This window comes from Takifugu flavidus, chromosome 14 (assembly GCF_003711565.1).
Source record: "Takifugu flavidus isolate HTHZ2018 chromosome 14, ASM371156v2, whole genome shotgun sequence".
Classification (NCBI taxonomy): Eukaryota; Metazoa; Chordata; class Actinopteri; order Tetraodontiformes; family Tetraodontidae; genus Takifugu; species Takifugu flavidus.
In genome coordinates, this window is record NC_079533.1 from 13,987,956 (window position 1) to 14,005,514 (window position 17,559).

Consider the following 17,559-nt stretch of genomic DNA (forward strand, 5'->3'; position numbering starts at 1 on the left):
AAGACAAACACCACATCAACACAAACACAACTGAACAAATAAAAGCTAAATTGATGCAACGGGGTCACTAGGCCAAAGGTCAGATTTACTTGGTCAGTTGACCCAAATGAAAAGTACACTGACTTCATATATTTATTCACAGTACTTATCTTTTTCTCCCACAACAACTTTAAATATCTCTGTGGTGTGTTTACAGGCTGCTGTAGCTTTTTGTTTTTCATAGATCAATTGAGACGATTAATTAGTATATATATATATATATATATATATGGCCCTGGCCCCTCATATATATATATATATATATATATATATATATATATTTACAATTCCTGCATCATTTTTCTGTGATATTAACTTAATTTTCTTTTTCTAAATTAACGCTGATGTTGCTAAATGTCTCCATCTAGCGGCCACAACAGGAAGCTCAACGAGCTGAGAGTCACTTCCTGGTTTCGGACGCCAGTTTAAAACTACTGTCAACAATCAAGTGGATTTTAAATAAAAAATCATAAAACGATGAGTTGAAATATGAAAAAAATGAGGAAGAAGACTGAAGTCATGTGACATATTTTAATGTAGAAAAATAAATTAATGGCAGCACATAATGATTGGAGACGTTATCTGTTGACCTGCTTCTCCTCTTCCTGTCGTTCACGACCAAACTCCACCACCAAAGGTTTCCCCAGGCCACGATATCCGTGGACCATCTGCAAAGCATTCTGGGCCGTTTCGACATCTGTGGAAAACAAACAGACGCAGATGCAAGGTCGTTCTGCGCTCGCCCCTCATCTGTGGTGGAACATATTCTGACCTGGTAGAGTGATGAAGGCCTGGCCCCTCATCCTCCCGGTCAGCAGCCGGTACAGCACCGGGGGCCGGTTCTCCCTCTCAAACCGTGAAAAGAGCGCCACCAACTGGGCCACTGAGGCCTGTCTGCTCAGGTTCTTCACACAGAGGACCTGCAGACAGGAAACTTACCTCAGTCGCTAAATATGAAAACCCGGTTTCCATGGGAACACAAAAGATAAAACTATTGATACCTTCGATGGTTTTCCTGGCTGGTACTTTTGGAATCTTGGGATACTTCGGATTCCTTCGTCGGATTCACGATTTTTTAGGATTTCTTCATCCAAGATCGTCTCGATCGCCCCGGTGATGGTGAGCGGGCCATCTGACCCCGCCCTCACCGCTCCGTGCAGACTCCTGATTGGTTGGTTTATATTAAGCTGGCGTGGAACAGGAGGAGGTGGTCTGTCGTATCCAGCCTGAACTACATCCGACTGAGACTCAGACGAAAGTGACGCAGTCTCGTTCTGCTCCTGTGGTTCAGGCTGATAGATGAAGGTCTCTTCACTACTCCGGGAGTCTCCTGATTGCACAGATTCAGTTCTGCTAGTTTCTTCCTGTGATGCTTCAAGTGAATTTTGTCTGTCTTTGGCGAGGACGTCTCTGTAGAGACACCCTACTGGGTCAGGAGGTGGATCCCCCTGCTGGCCGCTCTGGTGATCTCCATCTGTGAAGGACAAAACTTCCATCTGCTTTTTCTGAGCTGGACTCTGGATAAATTTAGGTGCACTGACTTCATTTTTTGATATTATATGTAATGTTCTTATTAAAAACTCCACCAAGAGTGTAAATAGTAACCCACGCTATTGAATATTCATGCATAGAGGCAACTCTGAACCTCTGTGATAAAGTGCTGTGAGGAATCCGAGACGATCCTTTCCCTGGAAAAGCGCCTGTTCTATCTCCATCTCGCGGCGTGATAGTGGCTGGCTGGTGGCAAACCGCTGAGGGCGGGACAGCAGCTCGGCCCGGGCTGCGATCTTGTCCCTGATGACCTGCAGACGTTGTTGTTTCACACCCGGAGCTGCATGAACGCCGTGTGGCTGCGTGGTGACAAAGCATGTGGTTAAATAAACACATTTAAAAATCCCGTTAACACAAACCAGACTGATACATTTACAATGCAGGACTCAACTTGGACCTGACCAGTGTCTGCTGGTGTCTAAATCTTCCCTACAACAGTGAAATGCTGTTTCTTAGATGATACCGTTAGTATTTATTATTCATGATGATCAGCTGTGCACCCTTAATAAGCGCAGGTTTGTACCTTCTCATCCTGCTCTGATGTTTCTCTCTTTAGCCACAGCTGGATCTCAGCATCTGTGAGTCCCAGCTCCCGCAGACTAACTAGCTCCTGCTCCCCGTCCTGCAGGGCCTGAAACTGGGACAGGCTTCTCACTCCAGCCGCCTGCTCCCCAAATGGCCGATAGAGCGTCGCCGGGGCGAAGCACTGCTTCTTGGCTACACATCTGGAACAGAAATAAATGCAATCATTTGTGCATCATTGTGGACTGAAAAAGAAGGAAATGAAAAAAAGGAAACACAAAACGCTAACAGCTTATTTGGAGATTTTCATGATCGTACATCTGCAATAGGCTCTGGGAATTAAATACAAGATATACGGTTGCAGCTCAACAACAAATCATCGTCTGGAGATCCAAAGGAGTTTCTGACCGTTCGACGTCAGCCTGAGTGTGGAGCTGCTGCAGCAGGAGGCTGTGGAGCTGCCGCTGGCCTTCGGTCTCCTGGTCGTCCAGCAGCGGGCCCTCCTCACAGGGCTGCCGGCTCACTCTGGACAGAGGGAAGACAGGCACAGCAGGAGATGTGACACGTTTTCAGGGGACTCGGGACATTATTCTGTCCTCATAAGGGGACTCCTAGAATAAAAACTGTTATCAGTAATTAATTCTGACTCCCACACAAACAAATAAACACGACATGAAGAGTTAATTAGTGGCAATATGAGGTCCTATTATCATTAAAGAAAAAATTGTAGGGAACAACCAATGTCAGCACTAATTGGAATAATTCGGGTTTGAAAACAGTAGAAAAGGCTGAAAATGGATTTCACACGCTCCACACGCGTTAAATTAAACATCAACGCGTAAATCCAGATATAAAGTCTATTTCTAATGGTTACATTAAAAGTCCAGTAAACGTCAGTGTCGGACGTGAAAGAGAATAATTGCTCGAATAAGACAACAATCAGTGTTAAACTATAAACTGCGTCTAATTTATTAAATCAAGTTAAATGCCTTATAAATCTAATGACACATGGAATTCGATTTGTGAAGGCGAGCTAACGCTAGCTCTTAGCGATATTCATTTCCATGATAACAGGACTTTAGTGAAGCGAAAAAATATTACACAAATTAAATCCTCTCATTTTTTTCTGTTATTACAAAACTTACAAACAAACGTGTTTCTTTAAAATACATATTTTACAAACTACCGTAATAAGCTAACAGCTTTGTTTACCTTCGCATGGTTCCGCTTGGTATTTCCTGTTTCCGTTACATTGAATCATGGGAAATGTAGTAAAATCGCCATTTGTATAAATCGAATAAAATGATGCGACACGCTTAATCTGAGGCACTTTAACATGTTCGCGTTTTAAAAAGGTAAAAATTCTCAAAATACAAATTTACAAAATACAGATGTCTAAAATAGATGGTTTTATACCATGGGGGATATTTTAATCCAATGTCGTCTAAAAAGATACTAGATTTATTGGTTTGTACCCCGCCCTGTTTGTTAACAAAGGGTGTGGTAACGAAAGTGCGATTTTTCAGGATGACTGTTTGAGTTAATGGGAGATATTTTACAGAGTGTTTTGCTGCAAAGCCTTCCTCCGTGCGTATATATGCACGCTGTAAACCTCTTATTGTCGCCCCCTCCCCGTCCAGCTCAAGTGTCCTCAATTAGCCTGCTGAGTGACGTCATTAAGGTGACATGGGTGCCTCCCACCTTTCAACCGCTGCAACATGGCATGGATAGATGGGGACGACGTGGATTATAGCCGCTCCTGCAACTGCGATTTTCCAGGCTGCCTGCACGCATGCCTGCAGCCGGTGAGGGTCGGGTCGCCGGCCGCTCCGGCTCCTCTGCAGGGCTGCGCAGCTCCTGACTGACAGAGAGATGAGGGGTGGGGACGAAGGGTGGGGTCATAAGTAGGGAGAGGCGGAGGAGGAAAAGGCAGAGAGAGAGAGCCCAGCCCTTGAATACACGGCAACAACAGAGAGAGGAGAGGCGCACCGAGAGACCGGCCGACTCCAAGTGTGGAAGCCGTGAAAGGAGCCTTCGACGCCGCTGGTATGAACTGACCAAGACAAGGCTGGAAGTGACAGGGATCGCGCTCCAAAGCCCGTGCAATTTCATGTGTAGGTGGGGGTAAAAACACCCAAACCCTCCTCTCTCTCTCCCCCCAACTGTTCACAGAGCTACACCCAAAGACCCGGCCGACCCCCCTCCCGATCCTGCTGCTCCACCCCTCCGCCGCTGCACCGCTCCGGCAGCCGAGATGCACACGGAGACCCGTAACAAGAAAGTAAGTGCACCTTATTGACTTTCCCCTGGTGGCTGTCAGCGTGCGCGGATGCCTGTGCGCAGAGCCGACACTGTCATGTGAATGTCACTGTCACACTCAAGGTGTATCACAGCTTTATTCTGCAATTAGTGCCAGAGTTTTTGCAGCGGAGCTTTGCACGGACACGGCGCGGGGCGCGTTGACGCGTCATGCAGGGACGTGTCTTCTCCCCCGTGTGCGCGTCGGAGGTTAGTTGGGGTTCAATTGGAAATGCTGTGTGATCTCAGAGAGGCTGAGAGGAAACGGAAGGTACAAACTGCAGCTCGTAGGACACCATCTTAGCTTTTAAAGGGCCAGCAGCAGCAGCGGCAACCGGGGCTGCAAACACAACAAGCCTGGGAGAAGAGCCAGGTGCTCAGCCTTCAGATACACCTGAACCGGGACTCCAGTCAGACTCAGTCTGGCAGGTGATCAATCCGTGTGAGTGGTGTTTGCAGGAGACCATGGAGATCAGTTCACCCAGAAAGACCCACCGATGTGCCCGACCTAGCGGCAACATCTGATGGTTTTTGTGTATAGGATGGAATTCTGGCTTAGATTACAGCGACCAGTACCCGTGGTGACAGTTTTGTTGTCTTGGATCAGTATTTTAAAACTATGATCATCGGTGACGCGGCAATGGTACGAAAAAGCCATTGTTAATCAAATGGACCCGTTGTTTTCTACCCATAACATAAAGATTCTTGTGGCCCTTGTTGGCTACATCTCCACTGCAGTCTGGTAAACAGCTAAAACAGCTAAAATGCTAACTTACACCAGGTTGTTTCTCATTTTGGCCCCACTTGGTCCTCTGTGGAGGACCATCTATCCTCTTACAGGTGCGTTCAGAACTAGAAAATCACAGAGCTCTTCCAAATGTTCCCCGTGAAATTTGGAGCAAGTTAGCGGACCCTGAAGTTCTATGAAGGGTCGGCCTACGCTCTGGGGGAAACATGTGACCGCTCCACTCAATAAGGGGCTTTTAGCACCGAGTGGAAACCAGTAGCCACCGTCCCCAGCCTTGTGACTGAAGACGCCCACTTTTACCCCAACGCTCGCCTAACTGCGTAATCTGGCAAGTAGTAGCCTAACCACAGCACACAAGCTTCGAGTGCTCGGCGCATGTAAAGAGTCGTTGCCATGGTTACCCTCGGATAATTAAAATTAGCCTCAATTAATCCATTAGCCGGCCTACAACGGCGGCATTTATGACCCGGCCTCACGTCAGTAACGCGGTAAATGCGCACGAGTCAAATGGAGCAAATCCACAGGAATCTGAAGGAAGTAAGAAAATCCCCATAATCCTCAGCAGCGTTTTACCACAGTGAAATGGGTGTGAGCTGAGCAGAAATAATTAAAGCCAACGATGATGTCACCTTTCAGCTCTGGCCACCAGGAGAACTTTAACTCAGGACAACGGTGTCCACTAGACCAGGGGACACGAGCCCTCGTCAGAGCAGCGCAGCTAACCGGCTCGTTAGCAGGGCGACTGACCGGAGGATTCCTGTGCAGAGGAAAATCATGTAAAAAGATTCGATCCATTAAATCCGAAACATTCCCCGTGCTTTGAACACTTCCAAACGTGGAATATAAGGCTGGATCATGTGCAACAGCAGGCACATCAGCCTGAACTTTGACCCCTTTGAGCTGGATTTTTTTTACAGGTTGGAAACGTAAACACCCAAAACCAAAAACTTTAACATTCTATCCTTTCCATGTGTTAAATGATGAAGAGAAATTTTACTTCCAGTCTTAAGTGACCGAAGTGTGTGTGTGTGTCGTAGATGCTTCTAAGTGAGGACCAGGCTGCGCATTTCACTCACAAAGTTAGGACATTTGGTCTGATCCCCACAATTGTAAAGGTGTGTGTAAAGGTTGACGTTAGAGGTCAAGGTCAAAGGTGAAGTGAGCCTTGAGGTTAGTTAGGATGGTTGGGGTTGGAGGCAGAAGGAAGGAGATGGTTTATTTCTCTGAAGGTCCTCACAAAGATGAAAGTGTAATGTGTGTGTGTGAAAGAGATGAATATGGAAAACATTCACTATCTCAGTAGTTTGGTCAAACTTTGTTCAGCCAAGTTAATGATTAGTCTCTCTCTCTCTCTCTATCACACACACACACACACACACACACACACACATATATGTATAGAGTGAATGTTATTGTTCTATCTTTATGCTGATTTTTTAAAGAATTATCTTTTCTGATGTGACCTTTGCCACGATAAATCACACACAAACGTGAAGAGACTCTCGCTGTGTGACGGTCCCATAGACTTCAAAGTTGATGGGCTCCTCGGTGGTCTGATTGGGGGGTCTGATGGAGGTTTGGCTGTAGCTCGTCTGGCTTTGTTAGCACGTTAGCGCTGTGTTGTCTGACGTAAATAGGTCACAGATATTAACCAGGTCGTTAGTGTCGCTGACCTGGGGGCAGGTGTGAACTTCAGCCCTGACAGGTGCGGAACATGAACGGACGCTGGAGGACAAATTATACCTGAGCTAATATTGACAGTTTAACGTCAACTCTTCACTTACATGTCTCCACTTGAAGGATTTGGAAGTAATTTTCGAACTTGGTCTTTATTTATTTGCTTCCTCAAACATGTTCAGACCTCTTTTGTGAGCAGAGTTGATGGAGCTGTGGTGTGTGTGTGTGTGTGTGTGTGTGTGTGTGTGTGTGTGTGTGTGTGGGTGTGGGTGTGGGTGTGTGTGTGTTACAGTTACAGTTACAGCCTGGAACTGTTCTGAGTGTCAGATGTTCAGACCACTGATGTTTGACAGGAAGCAGGTTGTCAGATGTTTGACAGAGTTTTAGGCAGGAGCTGTAAATAGAGTTGGATTCCATCAGAACTAAAGTGGAGTCAAACCTACGTCCTCGTCGCGTTCCGAAGAGGTTAACGCCGAGCATCGATATTTTCAAGTGACCTCGCCTCTGTGGCAGTCAGCTGTTTCAGTATCTCAGCGCCTGAAACCCGTAAACTCCGGTTTTTCTCCCAGTTTGGTGTGGAAGAACGTGACTGGCAGGGCCTCGACCTCGACCCCGCGACCTTCCAGAAGAACCCTGAACGCGAGCCAGGCCTCATCATCTGACGCGGTGTGGCTCATTTCCAGGCTCAAAAAGTCTGAAAAGACAAACTGAGGACTCAAAGGTGGAGAATGTTGGTGGTTTACCACCACACTTGGTGGAGGGTAAAGAACAGGGGGAAAACCTGAAGAGAAGCATCGTTACATCAGGTTAGCTGGTTGCTAATTAGCTGCTGGCTCCAGAGGAGGGTTAAAGCTGTTGACCCGTGGAGCTGTTGCCGTCTCACTGTAGCTTTTTCCCCCTGTCTGGGCTGGGCAGCCTCGCTCAGGCTGGCCTGCCCCACGGCTTCAGCTCTATTTTTAGAGCCTCAACAGTGTTTATATGGTAAAAGCAGAGTAGAGCTGCTTGATTCTCCTGCCGTGGAACCAAAATTCAGCCCCGATGAGTACAGGGTTCAAATATGTGAGGCTTTGGTCCCCACTGGTGGATGTTGTCTCTGCACAGAACCCCAGAAAAGCCTCTTTTCCATCACCTGTTGGCCGGTTTGACCGGGTGTTCCGACAGCAATCTAAATCTTAGCGTAGCAAACAAATCAACAAATAACCAACAGAAGCCTGATAAAACCATGATAAAAAGCAGAGTGGCTATAGAGTTGGTAAAAGTGTCTGACATCAATTATTCATTCTTTAATTCATCACCATTAGCCGGCTGTAACGGGTCGTGTGCCGTTAATTCCAAAAACCGGATCAAAAGTGTTTGTTTCTTTTGGCACGCCTGTTCCAAGTGTTGCCAGTCCCAGTTCCTCGACTATAAATTAATTTTTGACAACAACACACGGCATTTGCATGTTAACAAATATTAATCGTCTTCTGTGGCAGCTGCTGGGTGTTTTATGACTCTGAACTGGAGTCCTCGGAGTTTCCACCGTGTTCCTGTGAATTTCACTGGGAACCAGTTCGGGGTCTGGCGGTGTAACTGACTGTTTATGCCCTGTGGGGGTGATGAGGAAGTGGTGAGGTTAAGGTTCTAGGTCATGAGAACGGACCTGATTGGGTCATTCAGGCTGGTAGCCGTCATTGTGGCTACGCTAGCATGTTAACGTGGCGGTCCCCTCCATTACAGTGAGCGTCAGAGTAACTTTTAACGGACCTTCACTCAGAAACCGTGAAAGATTGACGGATGAGAATCACGTGTTTAGCATTTTTTTAAATTTTGGTTGACCTTTTACAAAAAAAAAACAACCCTCATCCGTTATCTGCTATAAGAAATCTGGAAAAATCTGAAATTCAGAGGTTCAAATTGACAAAAAAAATATTTGTATTTAACAGTAGTGGCAATTAATATTACCATAACAAACATTAAAAAGCTTGTGTGCTGTTATGTTAGCAACCACTGCTGTTTACTGGTGGTGTTTCCCTGGATTGGAACGCACATCCAGTTTAAGATTACTGGTGAGCTGGAAGAACTGGTCCTGTTATTAGCATCTACGGCGTGCCACGCCCACCAAACGGTTAACAACAAACACCTTCAACATACTTTATTGACTCCATTAATAAAGGGCGTCTTTAGTAAAGAGAGGAAAGGACAGGAAGTGTGTGTGTGTGTATGTGTGTGTGTGTGTGTGTGGGGGGGGGGTGTCACCTCAGATTAGGCCATGATGCCGGGAGAGGTTGGGGTGATGCTGGTCGTGGGTGACCCCCCCCCCCCCCCCCACTGCCACCACCTCCACCAATCATGCTACAGTCATTAGTGGAGAGGGAAAGAATCTCGTCGTCATGGCAACGACGGCCACGCTGCCAAGGCAGCCAACAATGAAGAGAAAAGGGAACGTTTGAGGGGAAATGGGAGGGTGGGGTGGGAGTTGGGAGGAAGGAGAGGGGGTAGAAGGAGGGGGAGTTCGGTGTGTGTGTGTGTGTGTGTGTGTGTGTGTGTGTGTGTGTGTGTGTGTGTGTGTGTGTGTGTGTGTGTTACCTGGTGAGGCCAATTGAGGCTGGATTGTAACTGGAATTGGGTTGAAGGTGGTGCAGGTCAGCTGATGGTCACATGACCGCCTGCGGACGGGTGTCAGCGGACTGGTTTTTCGGGGAGTGGACCTCCCCCACTTCAATCTGTGGAATCCTCTGCACTGATTCTGTAAACAGACATTTCCCAGTACAGACGGGAACCTTCGCCGCGTCTGATTGGCTCGGGGTGACGTCTTGTTTGGAGGGAAAAGCTTCTTCTTCTTTGCAATTGTTTGGTTTGTGGTGTTGATAGAAGCAGGAGAAACGTCGCCACTGGCTGCTTCTCTGAAATAACAGGAGGATACCCAACGTTATTATGTCAATATTAGAGGGCTTGCTAATCGTGTTAGCGTGATAGCTTGAATCTTAGGTGGGTACTTCTTCCAGGTCAGTAGAGGTCAGGCGCCAGCTGAGGTCTAACCTGAATGAGAGTGGAGCTGCGGGGGTACTGCTCACATTCATGTTCCAGGGCTCACAACCTGGGTCCAGGCAGCGCTGCGCGTCTCCACCTGAGCGGCACATGCCGTAAGTTCTGGGAGGTTTCTGGTTATGTTTGTGAGATGTTGTAGAGTCGTGGGGACTCGGGACTCCAGTTTAAAGGCCAGGCACACGCGTGTTGTAGACCCGACTGTTTTAAACCAGATTAACCTGTTGCCTGCAGTGTCAAAACGGTCTGTAAACATATTTGAATCCAGGAGTCTGCTGGGGCGTAGAGGGCCGTAACGGGCGTGACGAACACAAAATACCTGAGGGTGAAGAAGGAGAGGATGTCCATCTGGATCTGAAAGGCCGTTGTTGGCGTTCGTGCTCCTGTATAAACGTGCTCCAGTCTGGCCGGGACGCCGGTGTGAGCGAGAAGATGGAGCGGAGCGATCTGCTCCAACAGGAATCTAATCTGCGTGTGAGTGGGGTTTTGGCACGCTTAGACTGGAGCAACGTGTGTTTAACACACCGCAGAGCACTCTACCTTTGTCTGGTGTGTGTGTGTGTGTGTGTAGATAAGAGGGCGTGGTGGGAAGTGTCAGCCAGCTGTGCGTCAGCAGGGCGGCGTGTGATAACAGTCAGCAGTGAGACGCAGACACGCCCAGCCCACCTCTGTTCTCCTCAAATGAAGATTTTCCAACGTAAACCTGCAGGAGCAACTTCAAAGAGGAGGAAACGTTGATGAAGCGCATGTTTCAGGCATAATGAATAGCATCACCTTGGAGGAGGAAGTGGGCGGGGCTTCTGGGTTGGCTTCCTCTAAATCCAAACAATCATCAATTGGACTTTATTCTACTGTCTACATGAAACCAAGAAGTTATAAAAAAAAAGGTCTTTTTCCTGTGACGTGTTTTCATGCTTGTAACATGTTGACATGTTGTGTAACAGCTGTGACCTTTGAACTCTGGCAGCCGGCACGATGGCTGAAACCCTGAAAGAAGAATTGCAAAGAATGAAAATTGCTTCTAAAATGGCCGACTTCCTGTTGGGTTCAGCTCATTGTCCCGAGAGACTCTTTGCTCCTCTGACCTTCAGCCTGCAGGTGGGTGGCGCTAGTGAGTGCCGACTGCGTCCTTCTTGGATCTGTGTGAGCCCCCCTCGCGATCCGATGGAGCCTGGCCCTTTAAGAGGCGGCCGCCTGTGCTCGACTGAGGCGGGGGTGGTGGTGGTGGTGGTGGGGGGGGGCTGTCGGGGAGTGGTTGGGGAAGGAGATAAGTTTGTCTCTTTGGCTTCGCGTGAGGGTGTTCCATTACAGCATCATGTGACCACCTTCACCTCTGCGTCTGTTTACAGCTTTATTATTAATGAGGACTGATCAGAAAGGAGATGATCCAGAAGTCGAGTGTGAGGCGGGTGGGGGGGGGGGGGGTCATAGCTGGGGTGGCGTTCACTTTCTGAAGAACCTCATCAAGATGGATGTTATGTTGAGAAGTTCAACATTCTAAAGTCAGAATGTCTTTAAAAAAAACCAACATCCCTTACCTTTGACTCCATCCATCCAGTTTTAGATAAGAGTGAGACATCTGGGTCTTTTTAATGGTCTTTGGGCGCGTTGGGAGGCGAAAGACGAAGAGTCTGATGACAGAGAACGGAACTATAGAGAGCAGAATAAAATGATGCAGGTTATCTTTTTGTTTCAAAATGTCCTCATCACTTCATCTTTTATTTCTGAGCGAGGGTGGAAAGGTGTGTGTGTGTGTGTGTGTGGTGTGTGTGTGTGTGGTGTGTGTGTGTGTGTGTGTGTGTGTGTGTGTGTGTGTGTGTGTGTGTGTGACTCCTGTTACATGAGTTGTGTAACTTTTGGAAGCGCCAGTGGAAACCGATGGGACCTGACTTCTCCTCCTCTGTCTCATCTGCTCCACCCCGTTGTCCATATAATTAGTTACAGAGGTGGAGCTTTCTCTGACCCCCCCCCCACACACACACACACACACACGCCCCACCCCCCCAGTCCGTGCTTGAACTCATCATGTCCAAGAATCAGCACCGGCTCATTTCATCTCTTGTTGAAGGTCAACTCGCAGATAAATTTTAGTTATTAGAGGTGCAGCAGGTGGTGTTTTGCTGGTTGGAGGTGTGAAAACATCTCGAAGAACCGGGCTGAGTTATTGGGTCGAGGGCGTGTCCGGGGCTGAACCTGCTACGTCTGACAGCATCTCTGTTCTTGTAAGAGCGGAACGTGCGGCCTTTTGGAGGTGTGGAGCTATTAAAGGCTTCCCAGGAAGGAGTCCCACCCTGTGGAACCTTTGGAAAACCTCCATGTCTGAGTTTTCTGCCTGGCCTGATGCGGAGTCAGGCTGTTTCCCCAGATTAAAAAAAACAATTCCAAATGTAAATATTCAAACGATGGAAAATTCTGGGCGCAACTGCTGCGATGGCGGAACCGACAAACGGTTCAGTGGCGTCTATGGCGCCTTCCTCGGACCTTCTGAGGGGATCGTGGGATGACCTGCAGGAACCTCCCCATGGTGGGGAAGTTCCAGGCGACACCCTGAAAGGTCGGTCATTTCGGTCAGGCGACGTAGCGGCTAACTTCTGAGAGGAAGCTGGTGGGTCGCATCTCCTGGACCGGCCCCACCCTCAGGAGCCCACCCTCTGAACCCGAAGATGCCATGGAAACAGACACAACCTGTTTCAGAATAAATCATCGTCTGTCAGGCGGATTCTGCGAGGCAGACGGCATCGACGGTGTGAACTGAGACTGAACCCACAGCGGAATGAGCCGTCGCTGGGAAAAGGGGGAAGAAAAAGCCTCCTGCCCTCCGTTAAATTCTCCCTCCTTTTCAAGTGTGAAGACACCGAAGTCGATTCAGTGAGATCGCGTGACCGCCAGCCCGCGAATGAACCTGCTGATGCTTAAATTAAATAAGTGTGTGTGTGTCTGTGCACGTGTGCATGCATGCAGGCGAGCGTGTGTGTGTGTGTGTGTGTTCTTGGGAAAATGGCTGCGTGTACGTCCATCATGGTTGTGGGCACAACCAGATGTGAACTGAGTGTGATCAGAGTGCGGCTGACTGGGGCAATCCCCTACCCCCACCCAAAACACACACACACATACACATACATACCCACACACACACCCACACACACACACACACACAGGGCCTTGGGGTTTGCAGCAGTGTCAGTGTTGACCCAGATAGTGTCTCTCGCCCGCCCTCTCTCTCTCAGCACACTGTAAAAAGTCCGATCCGTACAGTCTTGTTCTGCTTCTGTTAAATTCACTTTATCGGTGCGTCTCAGGTCGTGAGTGTGGGTCTGTGAGCACCGGCAGCCGCAGGATGTTTTCATGAAGGAGGACAGGTGAGGACGAGACAGAGGTCAAACACGAGTGTCCGCTGATGTCATGACGTTTATGCAGATGGGACCGTGACGCCGGGACTGAAGGCTGACGAAGAGTTGACACCATGAAGAGCAAATAACAAGATCTAAAGTCGGTTACTCCCCCCCCCCAAATCAGCATTTTCTTCTGGCACAAATCTGCCAGTGTTGAGTCAGAACTCTGATTATTGTGCATATTGTTGTAGCTGAAAATGTTCCTTGTGCAGATTAGCTGCACTTTTCCTCGGTTTGTGATAAAATATCGTCTCTGTTTACGTCTCAGCCCTCTCGATCCCCCCGTACCGACTTCCTGTGGTGGCATCAGAGGCTGACAGGGTCACACCTACTCCACCCCTTTTATTCCAGGAACTGAATAAGACCCCTCCTTGCTCTCTCTCTCTCTCTCTCACACACACACACACCACACACACACACACACACACACACACACACACACACACACACACACTTCTCCCAGCAGATGTGGCTCAAATGGGATTTGCTGCAGATTCTCCATGTTTGCTTCACTGTTTCGCCGTATTAGTGTGGGTGTGGCCGAAGTGTCAAGGCAGAAAGTTCAGACAACAAATAAAAGTTTCTTTCCCCCCCCTTCCTCCCTTTGATTTAGTGTTAAGGGCGCTTAAATCCCACCTCACTTGAGCTCCACTTATGGTTATTGCGAACGATGGGAAATTTATTTAGAAATCCTTTTTCATCCACGTTCGGCTTGAGTATCTTGTTACGCTGATCCCAAGTGCTCACATGTGCTGTTAGCACACAGATGCTAATGCAAGACCCAAAAAGGCCTGAAAGTGAGCTAGGCTAACTGTGCTAATGACTGGTGTTGGCAGAAAGAGCAAAATCTGTCTTTGGAGTTTTATTTATGCAGCTGAACTATAGTGGAGCTAATTGCTAACATGCTAAGTATGTGAAAACATGACAAAATCAAAATAATTTTTGATCTTCCGATTTAAAGTGAGACTTACACTTAATTAACCAGCGGCTGGTTGAAGGGTGGGGCTAGGGTGCCAAGGCCAGGAACCTTTGTCATGAAATAATTCCACCTCTGACTGGATGACTTTGCCTTTTTAAGCATGAGAATGAGTAAGGTGTGTTCGCACTGGGACTCGGGGTGATCCTTGGCCGGCCACCCCTCCTCCGTGCACCCCTGCTGCTGCGAGTAATAAGAAGGAAATCAAATCTCGGAAGTGTTTCCTGATGTGACTTTTGTGTTTATGTATGTGTGTTAATGCTGTGTGTGGGGGGATTTACCTTTGTATGGGGGCACAGAGGGGCTCTGTCCCACCACAAAGGCCACTGAGAGGCCTGTGTGTGTGTGTGGTGTGTGTGTGTGTTCTTGGGAAAATGGCTGCGTGTACGTCCATCATGGTTGTGGGCACAACCAGATGTGAACTGAGTGTGATCAGAGTGCGGCTGACTGGGGCAATCCCCTACCCCCACCCAAAACACACACACACACACACATACACATACATACCCACACACACACCCACACACACACACACACACAGGGCCTTGGGGTTTGCAGCAGTGTCAGTGTTGACCCAGATAGTGTCTCTCGCCCGCCCTCTCTCTCTCTCAGCACACTGTAAAAAGTCCGATCCGTACAGTCTTGTTCTGCTTCTGTTAAATTCACTTTATCGGTGCGTCTCAGGTCGTGAGTGTGGGTCTGTGAGCACCGGCAGCCGCAGGATGTTTTCATGAAGGAGGACAGGTGAGGACGAGACAGAGGTCAAACACGAGTGTCCGCTGATGTCATGACGTTTATGCAGATGGGACCGTGACGCCGGGACCGAAGGCTGACGAAGAGTTGACACCATGAAGAGCAAATAACAAGATCTAAAGTCGGTTACTCCCCCCCCCCAAATCAGCATTTTCTTCTGGCACAAATCTGCCAGTGTTGAGTCAGAACTCTGATTATTGTGCATATTGTTGTAGCTGAAAATGTTCCTTGTGCAGATTAGCTGCACTTTTCCTCGGTTTGTGATAAAATATCGTCTCTGTTTACGTCTCAGCCCTCTCGATCCCCCCGTACCGACTTCCTGTGGTGGCATCAGAGGCTGACAGGGTCACACCTACTCCACCCCTTTTATTCCAGGAACTGAATAAGACCCCTCCTTGCTCTCTCTCTCTCTCTCTCTCACACACACACACACACACACACACACACACACACACACACACACACACACACACTTCTCCCAGCAGATGTGGCTCAAATGGGATTTGCTGCAGATTCTCCATGTTTGCTTCACTGTTTCGCCGTATTAGTGTGGGTGTGGCCGAAGTGTCAAGGCAGAAAGTTCAGACAACAAATAAAAGTTTCTTTCCCCCCCCTTCCTCCCCCGACTTTGATTTAGTGTTAAGGGCGCTTAAATCCCACCTCACTTGAGCTCCACTTATGGTTATTGCGAACGATGGGAAATTTATTTAGAAATCCTTTTTCATCCACGTTCGGCTTGAGTATCTTGTTACGCTGATCCCAAGTGCTCACATGTGCTGTTAGCACACAGATGCTAATGCAAGACCCAAAAAGGCCTGAAAGTGAGCTAGGCTAACTGTGCTAATGACTGGTGTTGGCAGAAAGAGCAAAATCTGTCTTTGGAGTTTTATTTATGCAGCTGAACTATAGTGGAGCTAATTGCTAACATGCTAAGTATGTGAAAACATGACAAAATCAAAATAATTTTTGATCTTCCGATTTAAAGTGAGACTTACACTTAATTAACCAGCGGCTGGTTGAAGGGGCGGGGCTAGGGTGCCAAGGCCAGGAACCTTTGTCATGAAATAATTCCACCTCTGACTGGATGACTTTGCCTTTTTAAGCATGAGAATGAGTAAGGTGTGTTCGCACTGGGACTCGGGGTGATCCTTGGCCGGCCACCCCTCCTCCGTGCACCCCTGCTGCTGCGAGTAATAAGAAGGAAATCAAATCTCGGAAGTGTTTCCTGATGTGACTTTTGTGTTTATGTATGTGTGTTAATGCTGTGTGTGGGGGGATTTACCTTTGTATGGGGGCACAGAGGGGCTCTGTCCCACCACAAAGGCCACTGAGAGGCCTGTGTGTGTGTGTGTGTGTGTGTGTTGGGGGAAGGGGTGCTCGCAGCCACACCCGGGCTGATTGGTAGGGGCCACACCCCGCCCAGGAATCCTCGTCCCCTGGGTCACGCCTGAGCATCTGGCCGTCAGCATAAAGGCGGACTGACGTCATTTCTTCTTCTCTTATTTCTTCTCTCGTGTCTGTTGTGCAGTTGAATACGTGGTTGCTCAGGTGTGACCCGGCACACACCTTAACGTTGTTGTTTTCTGCTCTCCACCATTGCCAGCCAACCGCTGGAAAATCAAGGGGTTTTGTTTCGCTATCCAGACGCAAAGCGCCTTAGGAACCTTAGAGGAGCCTTCTGGACCTTCTACCGGACTGGACCCAAAGTTCTTGTTGGTGCTGAACACACGAACAACCGTCTTTACTACTAAACATGTATGAGCTCAAAAAAACTGCTAGCATGGTGAGAGTTTGTTGGTAAAGGGAGTTTTTTATGTAGACCATGGTGTGCGACAGCTTAACTTCTCTATTCTGCTGCGTTCTGCTGCTTTTGCAAATAAGACATTTCGCTACGTGACGAACAGCGGCCTTGCTACCACGACAGGAAGTAGAAATGTGTTTCGGCCTCGACGTGAGAATGATTTTTAGAATAACTTCACACTTCTGCCATCACTTCCTGTTTCAAACTTTTCCACGCATGAAGAACCTGTACGAGCAGCATGGTCAGGGTCCCGGCAGAGGCTTCGGTTCGGCCCAGCGAATTCTGACATCATGCGTTAAAGTTTTGGCGGAAACTCGGCCCATCGTGTCTGTTTTTGGCAGAATAAAACTGTGTGACAAAGACATACGGCAGCACTGAGAGACAAAATGGAGTGTTTCTGCCTCCCCACCTCACCCTGTGTGTGTGTGTGTGTGCGTGCGTGTGTGTGTCGCCCTGCAGAAAAGGGTGTGTCCGCCTAGCTTCCACTGAAAGAGAGGGAGGGGTCAGTTCACAGCGACTCCTCCCTGCTCACCCCCTCTCTCTGTTATTCTCTTTCACTCTCATTCCCTCACTGGCAGCCTCAGGATTGGGCCTTTGTTTCTCAGCCTCCCCTCGCTTATTACTTTAGTTTTAAGTTTTGTTCAAGTGTGTGTGTGTGTGTGTGTGCGTGTGCGTGTGTGTGCGTGTGTGTGTGTGTGCGTGACTCCCTCCCTCACTCTGGGCTAGTCTTTTAGGGAGGGTTTATTTTGTTGCCACTTTCACAGGTAACTCCTGT

General features: G+C 48.3%; 2 protein-coding genes across 6 annotated transcripts in view; one reads left to right on the top strand and one right to left on the bottom strand.

The window, feature by feature from the left end:
• Positions 1-556: 556 nt before the first annotated feature.
• Positions 557-10,194, bottom strand: rbm41 (RNA binding motif protein 41). 2 transcript variants are annotated; one of them, XM_057053891.1, is made up of 9 exons: positions 9,857-10,194; positions 9,404-9,720; positions 3,814-3,973; positions 2,521-2,637; positions 2,114-2,315; positions 1,685-1,889; positions 1,041-1,513; positions 812-959; positions 557-736 (listed from the first exon to the last, which is right to left on the bottom strand). In XM_057053891.1, exons 1-9 carry the CDS (start codon positions 9,955-9,957, stop codon positions 618-620), a joined length of 1,842 nt encoding a protein of 613 aa, XP_056909871.1. In that variant the 5' UTR covers positions 9,958-10,194; the 3' UTR covers positions 557-617. The 2 variants fall into 2 exon arrangements, with proteins under 2 accessions (XP_056909871.1, XP_056909872.1); XM_057053892.1 differs by lacking the exons at positions 3,814-3,973; positions 9,404-9,720; positions 9,857-10,194 and adding an exon at positions 3,325-3,563.
• The window catches only part of klf8 (Kruppel like factor 8), a 30,571-nt gene continuing 16,988 nt past the window's right edge, over positions 3,977-17,559 (top strand). The window contains exons 1-2 of one of the 4 annotated variants that reach the window (XM_057053888.1): positions 3,977-4,158; positions 4,285-4,393. In XM_057053888.1, coding sequence (XP_056909868.1) covers positions 4,367-4,393 — 27 coding nt within the window. In that variant the 5' untranslated portion in view covers positions 3,977-4,158; positions 4,285-4,366. Of the gene's footprint in view, positions 4,159-4,284; positions 4,394-16,412; positions 16,767-17,323; positions 17,549-17,559 lie in introns of those variants that run through there. The other 3 variants (XM_057053887.1, XM_057053890.1, XM_057053889.1) reach the window with 3 other exon arrangements.